This window comes from Lepidochelys olivacea, assembly GCF_965140295.1.
Source record: "Lepidochelys olivacea isolate rLepOli2 genome assembly, chromosome: 12".
In the NCBI taxonomy this organism is placed as follows: domain Eukaryota; kingdom Metazoa; phylum Chordata; order Testudines; family Cheloniidae; genus Lepidochelys; species Lepidochelys olivacea.
Window position 1 is genome coordinate 12,946,801 of NC_140422.1, and position 12,031 is coordinate 12,958,831.

The 12,031-nt window shown below is 39.6% G+C and overlaps 1 protein-coding gene across 4 annotated transcripts in view; it reads right to left on the minus strand.

Moving 5' to 3' along the window:
* Nucleotides 1-12,031, minus strand: part of FTO (FTO alpha-ketoglutarate dependent dioxygenase) — a 326,168-nt gene that overhangs the window by 160,743 nt on the left and 153,394 nt on the right. For 3 of the 4 annotated variants that reach the window (XM_084645025.1, XM_084645027.1, XM_084645024.1), the window contains one exon: nt 6,583-6,707. In XM_084645025.1, coding sequence (XP_084501151.1) covers nt 6,583-6,707 — 125 coding nt within the window. Of the gene's footprint in view, nt 1-4,130; nt 4,369-6,582; nt 6,708-12,031 lie in introns of those variants that run through there. The other variant, XM_084645026.1, reaches the window with a different exon arrangement.

Consider the following 12,031-nt stretch of genomic DNA (forward strand, 5'->3'; position numbering starts at 1 on the left):
CCATAGGCATTGACTAGCCAGTCAAGTGGGACCATTTCTAGAACCCCAATTCTTCTGTTTCCTGTTGCAACAAGCATGAAAGTGAAGGTGAAGGGGGGAGGGACCATTTTTCAGACTCAGACCAGCTGTATGACAACTAGTATCTGGTTATAGTCTCTTCTGAGATCTCATTTCGGCCAAACATGTCATCAGCTGATACGGCCCTGACTGTTGGGTCTATTCATTGACCAAGAACATTGCTTAATGCAAGGTCAGTAGCTAATAATGACTATGGATTCATAAATTAATCATGAGTGAGGGCTCCAAATGTGCTTTTAGAACCAAGACCTGGGTGAATAATTTGGCTTGCCCTTTGTTAGCTCAGCTCTGTCTAAATTGGTAGCTGGTATAATACCAGCCAAGAGAAACCAGGAGATAATGTAATCCAAGAATCACATAAATCTGGAAGAGACATCAAGAGGACAATTGGTCCTTCCCTCGGTGCTGAGGCAGGACTGGCATGTAATATCCTTACTTCAGCTGTAGGTAGTACCCAATTTCAAAACCACATTCATCCTTGTTTGAGAGTTTAGAATACGGTTAAAATGGCAAAAGTTGTAGTGTACTGCACTTCATAATTCCAGTCTGAGCTAACTGAGTTTCTGACCCACCTGGTCTTGGAGACACCCAGACTTATTGTTCTGGATGAATTTAGTGTTCGAGCACACAGGAGCTCTTCTGGGTTGGCCTGGAATTTTATGGATGCCTTGAAAACCAAGGACCTACATAAAAAGCCTTCAGGCACTACACAAAAACTTGGATCACATTTCTGGGTGGGATTTGGTGGTTAATAGCGGGTAAAAATAAAATCTCTGTCACAGTCAGATCATCACATCCCTCATATTGGCATCCGGCTCACTACTGATCCTTTGGGAGTGGAGGACCTATTTCATTGGTGCATCCATGGAGATCAGCAGCAAATGGGGTTCAGATTTTTCTCTCAGTAACCTCATAGGACATTATGATAATCTTTTGTTTTTAACTATTGATATGATCACCATGAATCTCAACTTTCTTTCTAAGTTTTGGCCTGTCTTACTTATTCTGGTTCCAGTTGGAATGTGGGAAAGTCAATGGGTTGCCTGTGAGATGAACTCGCATTTCTCAAGGCTTGTAAAATTAAGCAGAAAGGTAAAGTAATGAAGAATGGAGGGCTCTGATATGAGGGGAAATATAAAAAATGGAAAAATGAGGATGTTTCTAAGTTAAGAGAAACTCTTCCATCTCTAGACTTTTAAGCTGAAAGATGAGGTAAAATCACATGTTCACTTGGACAGGTCAAAAAAGGGATGAGTCAAAGGGGGTCAAAAATATATGACCAGTTGAGGATAAAAGTGATAGGTCTTAAAAGGATAGGAAGGAGTGGGCCCATAGTTTGGAATAAGATAAATGAGAACAACAAGGAAGAAAGAACTTTGTTTAGCAGAAATAAGTAGATAATGAGCTACGTGGAAGAACAGGCCAAAGCAAAACCCAAAGTGAACCCCATGAAGTATAGAATCAGAGATGACTGAAAAAATGAGAGGGGGCAACTTCTCCAAGTACTTTATTAATACACAGAAAGTAGAGATAGGGTGTGAGTATCAGGATCAAGAAACAGTTTTTTGTGTGTATTTGCTTTTTGAGGAGCTAGACTGTGACAAATTTAGTAGAAATGGGAGGATAGTGGAAGCCAAAAAACTTATTGGCAATAGTTGCATAACAAAAACCTTATACTATCTAAAAGGGGTGCGTGTGTGTAAAGTAACAAATGTAAAGATACTCTTATACAGTGACCTATCTACCAAATGTTAGTTGTATTATCGTCCCATAAAACAGATTTTCTCACTGTATTATTTCAATGAGCCAAGGAACTTGGATTTAAGCTATTAATTCTTAAAACAAGATTTAATCAGTTAACACTTCTCTGCTATGTTTGTTGCATGAACCAAAGGAATTCCTTGTTTACTTTAGTCCTTATTCCTTATAAAACCTTTATTCTGATTTCACTCAGTCAAAACTGTTATTAAAGTACGGACATCAGGATTTGGCTGAGTATTACTATTTTTAAAAGTAAACAGAAAACATCCTAAACAATTTTACTTTCCCAACAATCAGACTTGTAATTTCATTATGTTCCTCTCCCCAACCACTGGACAGCACAGTTCCAGATTCTAGTCTGAGGTTATTGCAGATTTCACTGCGGTAAACTAATCAATATCTGACTCTCAATATTACACCTTTAAACACAAGCAGATTTTCAGTGAAAAGGATTGATTGCAACAATTAACTTAATAATTACAAAAACAAACAAAATTTTACCAGAAATTAATGATATTAAAGTATGAGAGGACACAATTAATCTTTGTTTTGTATATCAAACCTATTGCTGATTTCTTGGTGACAATTTGGTAACAAATGTGTTCATTCACAAAATGTTGCAAAATGAACCCTAAAAACTAACAGAGGCACAAAAAGCAAGACAAACAAATCTTTAAGAAAACATAGTATAGAAAAGATCTATGATATCAATAAGATTTAGAAGAGGAATGAAAGGCATGGATTTTTATTCAGACTATCATACACTTCTCCTGTGCATTTCTAGGACATGAAAGGTGTTAACACCCACTTCTACAATTTCAAACAAATATTTTTCAAGCAAATATTATTACATGGCATAATTTTGCGACTTTACTTCTTATTCCATGTTCATCATAAATGTGTCTTGAACTCTATGCTCATATTTGAAAACAACAACAACATTATTAAAGTATTAAGAATGTCCTAAAAAATGAATCAGGTGCAGTTCTTGGATTGTACTTTCCCCCACTTTGGTCTCACTTTTCAAATGATAATTTCTTCCATGGTCACCATTAAATCTTAATCTATTCCAGCTCTCCGCATGGGTCAATGATTCTATATGTACTGTGCTTATTTTAAAATGTTTCTCTTTTGTAAAAAAAAAAAAAAAGAGAGAGAGAGAGAGAGAGAGAGAGAGAGAGAGAGAATGCAAGCGCTGTCTAAATCCAGATGGGTAACTTCACACTTCATTTATCAAACCCAATACATTAGACTCTGCCCTCTCTTGCCCACTATGCAGTTAAACATCCATATAATTCAGTAATAATTTTCATTATCACATGGTGAACCCAAAAAACCTGCACCAGTTTGCATGGTCAGTTCAAAATTCACAGCTGTTCTCTTTAGCCTCTGCTCACTACAGTAGAAGCTAAGGTTCCGTCTGCTTTATTAGCTGAAGACTGACCTTTTGTAAGCTGAGGTCAAGAAGGGGTCAGTTCAAAGGGCTTGAGGCAGCTCTTTAACAGCTATAACAACCTGTCCATCAGACACTATCAAGCAGTATAAACAAATATGAGCCTTTAGAAACTCTGGGTCATTTCTGTTAACACTTACAGCACATTCACATAGTTCTACCTGAGATATTTTGGATCACTACCACTCTATATAGATTAATTTGTATCCCTGAAAGACCTGCTTGGATAGCATTGTCTAGGGGTTACCAGTATGCAAAGTGGCAGGTCATAATACTCAGCCTACTACTGTGTGATCTGAACTGTTGTGCTGTAACACAAACTCATTGTGTAATTTCAGCTAGTCATTATGCAGAAACACTGGCATAGCCAGAAGCAAAATCCACAGGGACATGATTTGTCTGATTAAGACAGAAATTCATGTTAGTGAAAATCCTGATACTTCTGCGAGGAAGACTCACCGGCCTGTAAAAGCACAATCCCCTTAGAGCTGTGTTACTGTTCCAACCATGTATTTCTTTTTATTATTTTTTTTTTAAATTAAGGTATCAGTGCCACAAGTGAACCTGCTGAAACAACAGAATGGCTACATTACTCTCAGAGCACGGTAAAGTTTTTGCCAGCTAGTCTCTTAGTTGACCTAAATTTCTTCAAGTTGTACTGTTCATAATGTGCTCTCTAATAATGTGCAATGGAAGGTAATTAGAGTCATCTGTATTTAACTTCCAGAGGGGGAAAAAAAAAATCTATTATCTAATCTAGCGGATCCCCTGATAGCCTGCTGAAAGTAAAATACTGTAGCCTGTTGCCTGCCCTTTGACAAGTGCTAATTATTTCCTGTCCAAGCACATTTTTCTCATGTAATTCCAAAGTACGCAATAGACTGATCTCTAAAACACGGGCAGCCCCTGCGAGCACTGGGGCGGACGTTTCAGAACTTTCACCACTGCATGCTTGATGGCTCCCACAGTCACGGCTTCATTCCAGACATCTAGCAGAAGCTTTGATGAGGTAAAGTGAGGTGTATGGTAACAGTCTGTTTATGTAGATCATATGGATGAGACTCTTAGATAGGTCACTAGGATGGGAAACATCAAATGGGAAAAAAGGATTATGGTTACTTAATACTCAAGGGACACTTTCTTTCTGAGCTTTCAAGACACCATGCTCTTGAAATTTTCTTTCAGGTGTTTAGTTTTAAGGAGGCCTGCACTTTGTCTGCTTCTAAGCTTTCTCACCACCATCCCCCAAAGAACTTTAGCATTTTTGTGTCAGAGACTAGACTTTGTCTGCCACATCAGTGCTGGCTCCAGCTTCTGATTAAATTGTTAGTTGTAAGCAAAGGCCAGAAACAATGTAACCAGAGTCCTTTCAAAACAAGTAATTTTTTGTCGTGATCCCTGATGATCTGGTATATTAGAAAATTATTGTTAAACTAAATGGACCCTAAGAAGACATGTCAGTCATCACAACCGTTTATTCTTTCCCTGTCTCTAGAAAGCTCTCTATTTTGTTTAACATAGAAGAGTGGAGAGTTCCAGGTGAAGAAAAGCCCTTAGAGATCTCTCCAGCTAATGACATCCCCGTCCCGCAACTCATTTGGTTTCATTTAATAAGACAAATGATGCAGAATCACAGACTTTAAAAAACATCCAGGAGATTCTTTGGAAAGCAGGAAACTAAATCGAGAAGTGAGTGACATAACATGAGGAATTTGCAAACTACTCTTAGATAGGTATTTTTCATTCTGAGACCTCTTCGGATTAATATCATAATACCAACTCCCTACCCACAAGAAGAAACCTTACTAGACAAGGTCGCTAATTTGTTCCAATAATTGTTCCTCTGTTGTAGTGCTCAGTCCCTTGAGTTTTTGAAGCGTTTCAAGAGCCCATGCAGTGTAGCAATATTGAGAACAGCAAATCCAATCAAGCGTCAGGTTTAGCAGCCTCTACTGACTTTTTGAAGTAACGGAGGTCAAATCTACAGAACTTTCAGCATCCATATGAAGCACCATAGTAAGGGTACAACAGAATTCTCTTAACTGGCACACACCACTGGAAACAAATTCACACCAATGAAGCAATTACCCTGAATACCACAAGTGTCACAATAATACATACATTAGGCCAAAGTTTGGTCATACATGCAAATACAGGACTCCTATTGATTTTAATGGGAGATGTGTGCACATATCCAAGTGAAGAATTTGGCCCACTTTTGAAGTAGGTCTTTTTATTTATTTAATCGGTTGTCTTAAAAACAAGAAAAAACAAGAGATTATTAAAGCATGTATACATCTGCAGCTTTTAGAATAGTAAAGTAAAATGGACTCATTTAGCAGCCATTACCAATGCAGGAGAGTGGAATGAAGAAAGCAAGGCGGCACGCAGTGGAAATTTACTCTAGTAAACACCAAATCACATCTGCTATAAACAGGTTTTCGAACAAGAACAGGCACAGCATTTCAAACAGGCTAAGAATATCATTTATCGATAGTCACTGAAATGCATCCCACTGAATATGTTCCTAGGCATTTATCACAATTAAAGGAACACTGTCAACTAAAAATTTAGGCAATTTAAAAAATGTGTTAAAAGTAGTTTCAGTTACTGAATGCATCATGGAACCCCCTTACCCATTTTTGTCATTCGGCTGAATCAGTAAAACTGCCTATACACAAAGTGTTGCCAAATGCAAAAAACAAGTCATCTGAATGGGAAAAAATGGAGGATTCTCCCTCAGCTTTTTTCAGATATTGACTGTGATTCTGTAAACAGACTTGCCCATGTGGGGTCCCACAGATGTTATCTGAACTTTGTGTGGTTGTAAGCATCCACACTGACACATCTAAAGGCAGAGTTTGTACCACAGCACTGTTCTGTTCAGGCTCTTATTCTGAGCCTATCACAACCATGAGACATTAGCAAGTATTATTTGTAACAATAGTAGGGAAAATCTTTTCAGACAAAGTGTGATTAAATTGACAGCATCCTTTAAATGGGCATGCTGTTTATCAGGGTATCAACTGAATAGATTGCTGTATCAAGATAGTAATACAACATCACACTGTTAAATTAACTGTGAAATCATATATAGTAACGTTTGACTATTTAATCCATACAGAAATGTAACTGGAAAAGCAAACAGTAAAACTCTTTTTTAAAAAGACTTGCCCAGCTGCCCCCCCCCCCCCCCATGTGCGTCTTTATGAGAATAGTTGATCATGTGTTTTTTTGGTTTTTTTTATTTCAAGGTCTCACTATATTTTCCTTTTCCTTAGGGCTCTCACCTTGCGGTCCATTCTTTGCGTAGCTCTTGTCGCTCAGTAAGAAGTGGCAAGAAGCAGCTGATGATTTCATTCCTTTGTTCCATGGTTCGTTCCCCTTTTCCAACTTCACAGAGCACCAGGCTTGTCTTAAAGGAAAAAAAAAACATAAAAAATTATAATCCAAAAAAGCATAAAATTAATAAAAAGCCCATAAGCAAATAAGGACAGTAAATCAATGTTTTTTTTATTACAGTTGCTCTCGTGACAAATCAATACAGTAAATGATGGTCAAAAATGGCCAGCATATATTTGGTATTTAATCAATGTACATGGCACATAAGGTAAACCTTAAAGCTTCATTGCCTTAAGTAACCCAACAAGATATTGTGCATTCTAGCTCTCATTTTCTCAAGACATGATTCCTTTTCTTTTGTGCTTTCTTGTATAAATAATTATTAGAAGTTATTTTACTAATACAATTTTTTTCTTTAATGTTTGCAGAGTAACACTGAATTGTTTTTTTCCCTGACTCCTGGTACAATCTCTCTGTACTATATCTTTGTACAGAGAATTTCTATTGTTAGTGCTACTGTTATTTTTTCCCCTTTTTCTCTTTTCTGTTGAATACTCACGTTTCAAGGAAGTAAACAATCAAACAATTTTTTTCAGTTTCTGAAATGAACTACATACAGTCAGAAAGTATAAATGCAATGAAATTCAGTCATCCTTGGACCAAGATAAACATTCACCCCAGAGATCATATTACACTTCAGTTTGTGGCAGTCTTATTCTATAGCTATGAATACAATGCAGTGTTTTCTTCATTGCCACGTTTATTCAGCATAACCTTAAGCAAGACCTGGTCTACTCTGCCATACAACAAATTCAAATTCCACTCTGTAGTTCCACAGCAGAAAACCGTCAAATCCATGGTAAACTTGAATGACTGATTTTTGAAAATACATTACTCAGTCCCAGCACAGGGACTCTTGGGAGTCATGTGATTACATCAGATTGTAATCTTTCATTTAAAAAATAAATTCTGGCTCTCATGGTAATAGAGATAAGTTTGAAAACACAACTCGAGTGTAACCAAAGCAGTGATATCTGGCTGAGAGAACTTGACACAATAGCTCTAAGGAGGTAAACTGACTCATTCAGCTCAAAACCACCTTTGCTTCTCCCTTTCTTCATTTGCAATGGGAGGACCTCTGGCACTGGTGAGGCTCTGATCAGTGGTATGTGCTCACATTATTAGAAGGAACTTCTACCCTTTCATGGATGGTAACACACTTCACTTGACTTTCAAGACAAATATACCTTTTAACCCCTAAACTTTTACACTTACCTGTGCATACATGTTTAATGCTGTTTTATAGCAGGGGTTGTCAACCTTTTTTGTTCTGAGGCCCACCTCAACATGCTCTAAACACTCCATGGCCCACTGTGCCACAACAACTGATTTTCTTCATATAAAAGCCATGGATGGCGTTAGGGGGTAGCAAGCAGGCCAATTTCCTGGGGCCCTATGCCACAGGACACCCACAAAGTTACATTGCTCAGGCTTCGGCTTCAGCCCTGGGTGGCGGGGCTCAGAGCCCCAGTCTTCAGCCCCATCTGGTGGGGCTTTGGCTTTCTACCCTGGGCCCCAGTGAGTCTAACACTGGCCCTGCCTTGACGGACTCCTTGAAACCTGCTCGCGACCCACCAGCGGGCCCCAGATCCCTTGTTGAGAATCACTATTTTGTAGAATATTTTTTCTGTATATTTTAGTGCAATCAAACTACAGCCATGTCATTTATGTGGCAACACACGTCAGATCTCACAAGAAACTCAGGGATAACCTAGGTCACTGTTTGGTTCAATACTGGGAAGGTTCTGCAGGAAATGATAATGCAAGTGATCCATTAGTAGCACTCTTCTTTCTGAGTCAGTACCAAACCCATGCTTTTGCACAGGGTTTAGGGCTCTGCAGTGGTGGAAATGCAGTCTTTTGGATGAGACATAGAATCAAAGTCCTCTAAACACTCAGGTCAAATGATGCCTTTAGTAAAAGTAGGGGTGTTAACCCTTATGTCCTGGCCAAATTCCAACTTGGGTAATTACATTCTGCTACCTAAACTACTCTACAATTACATTTTCATTTCACTCTAGGATGCAGCTTTATTGTGGCAATTTAGGAGTAATTTAATTTTTACTGAAAGGGTAAGTATAACATGTCATTTGGAAATATGAAAGTTCTACATGCCAAGTTTCGCACTAATACCCCAAGTAACTCCACTGACTTCAAGAGGATTGGACTGAGGTTTACGTCTACTCAGAGATTGGCACTATGAGTGTGTTTCAGTGGTGTTTCTGTCAATGAAGAAAACGTAGTTATCATCATAATCTGCACTTCTGCAGCAGATTTCATTTCAGAGTCTCAAAATGCTTCACATACATTTAAACCTTACAATGCCTGATGAGATACAAATGCTACTAGCTCTGGGGTGAAACAGAACTATTAAGCAGCATGCACCAACACTACACAGCAGTTCAGTTTACTTCTTATCTAAGACCACTGAAGTCAATCAAGTCACCTGGGGCCTGAGTGTAGGATATAGTATACAGTGTTTATATGTTTCTGAATGATATGTTCTGTTTGCTCTTGTAGTAAAAATTTCCAAATTGTAACAACAAAGCAGTAGCCTAGGGTGAAAGGAAAATGTAAAATACCCTCCTTTTTTGCAAGAATGTCATACTTGCAAGGTATTTTCTACATATACCTTATTTTAGGATTTATTTTTTAAGAGAGATTAGAAAGGACCCAATGCACCCTGACTGATAAAGGTCAAGGGTTCAAGAAACTTGGTCAAAGATGTTATCAGCTGGGAAAGCCATTTCCTCACATCAACACTGATAAAAATCCATCAAAAACCCAGCCGATACCACCCCTGTTTTAAAGGGCAGGGACAGTCTTCTATTGAACATTCCTATAGTTGCACATCCCATCAAAGAAAGGCTGACCCTGTGTCTTCATTCATTTAATCATCTTTAATGACAGATAATTGTCTACTGAGGCCCCTTTTCTCCGATGCTGAGTGAAGCCTTTACATTTCTAAACTGAACTCAACACTGGCTCAGGTTTTTTTCAAAACACTTGGGACTTTAGGGCAGGAGAATAAACAAACAGTGCAAGCAGCCCTATGGCCTGCCTTATCTCATCCTTCTGTTAGCAGAGGGTTTTGAGGGTGCTAATGTTTACGAATTGTTGAAACTTTCTTTCCTCTGTTTCCTGAACTGGCGAAAACATATCCTGGACAACCTCAGCAAAGAGATAACACAAACTGCATCTCACTTGCTTGGGAAGTCACTGGCTCTCTTACTGGGTGGGGTGTCTTTTTATTGCATTATTAGTGCTTTGGATTGCTCTCCCCTATTTTTACACTCGGGGCCACTTATACGAATAGATAGGGCTTTCTTAGATAATTGCCAAAATGATCCAGCTTTTAAAAAGAAATGGGCCAGATGCTCAGCTGGTGCAAATCAACATACCTCCATCAACTTCTCTAGAACTATGCCAGTTCACACCAGCTGACAACCTTGCCATCTGTGTTAAATTAGTGATTGAGTTTAGCAATTACGCCCTTTGCCTATATCCTGGTAAGAAGGCAGAGTTGGAGGAAAAGCTCTGCTGACCTAAAAGGTAGTAGCTACCAAAGCTATTCCCTCAGACATGCATACTACAGTGAGATTTTGATAGTAAAATCCTCCTCCTCCACCAGTCCCTACTAATAAAATCAAACAACAACAATATAGCATTGGATAAAACTGTGTTATAACCATGCCCTGATCTTTACCTTTGATAAGCATTCATAATTATATATATTTCTACCAGTCTTAACACAGCTAAACTTCGGCTTCTGACATGGTTATAACAACATATTTAATACGATCCAAATAGGGTTGCCGACTGTCTAATTACACAAACACCCTTGCCCTGCCCCTTCTCCGAGGCCCCGCCCCACTCACTCCATCACTCTCTCCCCCCCACCCTCACTCACTTGCACTGGGCTGGAGCAGGGGATTGGAGAGCAGGAGGGAGTGCAGGCTCCGGGCTCTGGCCAAGGGGTTCGAAGTGTGGGAGAGGGCTCTAGGCTGAACCTGGGGAAGGGGGTTGGGTACAGGCACTGGGAGGGAGTTTGAGTGAGGGAGGGGGCTCAGGGCTGGGGCAGGGATGCAGGACGGGGTGAAAGGTACGGGCTCCTGCCAGGCAGCGCTTACCTTGAGCAGCTCCTGGTCAGCAGCACACTGGGGCTAAGGCAGGCTCCCTGCCACTCTCGGAAGCGGCCGGCACGTCCCTGCGGCCCCTAGATGTGGGGGGTAGTGGGTCTCTGTGCGCTACCCCTGCCTGCAGACACCATCCCCACAACTCCCATTGGCTTCAGTTCCCGCCAATGGGAGCGGCAGAGACAGCACTCAGAGCCCCCTGCCCCCCACTCTCCCCAGGGGCTGCTGGGACATGTGGGCCACTTCCGGGAGTGACATAGGAAGCCTGCCTTAGCCCTGCTGTGCCACAGACTTTTAACAGCCTAAAATCTCCCGGTTTGGCTTCAGTAGCCTCCGGGAGATAGAGCTTGATTCCAGGAGGGTTGGCAACCCTACAAAAGAAGAAAGAATATTACAATATGATTGGGCCACTACCATGTTTAATCATGTTACTTGAACGAGTAGATTTCATACTTGCTTTTTTTTCTTCTAAAGCTACATATTTTTCTTCCTTGACAGACTTAACAGGGAGGTACACATATGTTTAGAAATACTGCATAGCCAGAGACATGATACCTAATATTCTGGCAAACAAATTATTCTATCAGTCTGAACTAAAGTGGCACTTGGGACTGTTTGTTTCTTGGTCCCACTTTATTTGGCCAACAAATGCACTTTTCACCTCTTTGAGTAAAGATTTAATTTACTCATTAGCTCTTTAAATAGATTAGCAGGATAAACTTCTGAATCCTTACTAATCTCTTCCACTCCAGCACAGCACTCAACTATCAATAATCTATAACTAACAGAGGAAGAGAAAAATCAGGTGTTATTACATGTGTAAGCACAGCGAGCTATTTCAGTCCCTACTGCACGTCTTTCTTGTTATTTTAATTAGTTACAATGCTATTACTCGCTGCAAGAAGGATCCTGATGGTCTGTGCAGCTGCAACATGGCAGCTTTTATGGAAAACAAACCTGAAATCTATATGACATGCTTGTTTAACATGACTTCATTGGTATATAGCAGAGAACTTAGTAGTATTTTGTAAGCAATGACTTTTTTTTTTTTGGTTATTTAAAGCGTGTATTAATGCACCCCATTCTCAATGATAGGATGGAATTAGCCAGTTTGTTTTAGGTTATCACCAACAATTTGGACATTTTAAACACAACTGACAGCCTTTTGTTTATTAGTCCACCATGCTAGATAGCAAAGTTT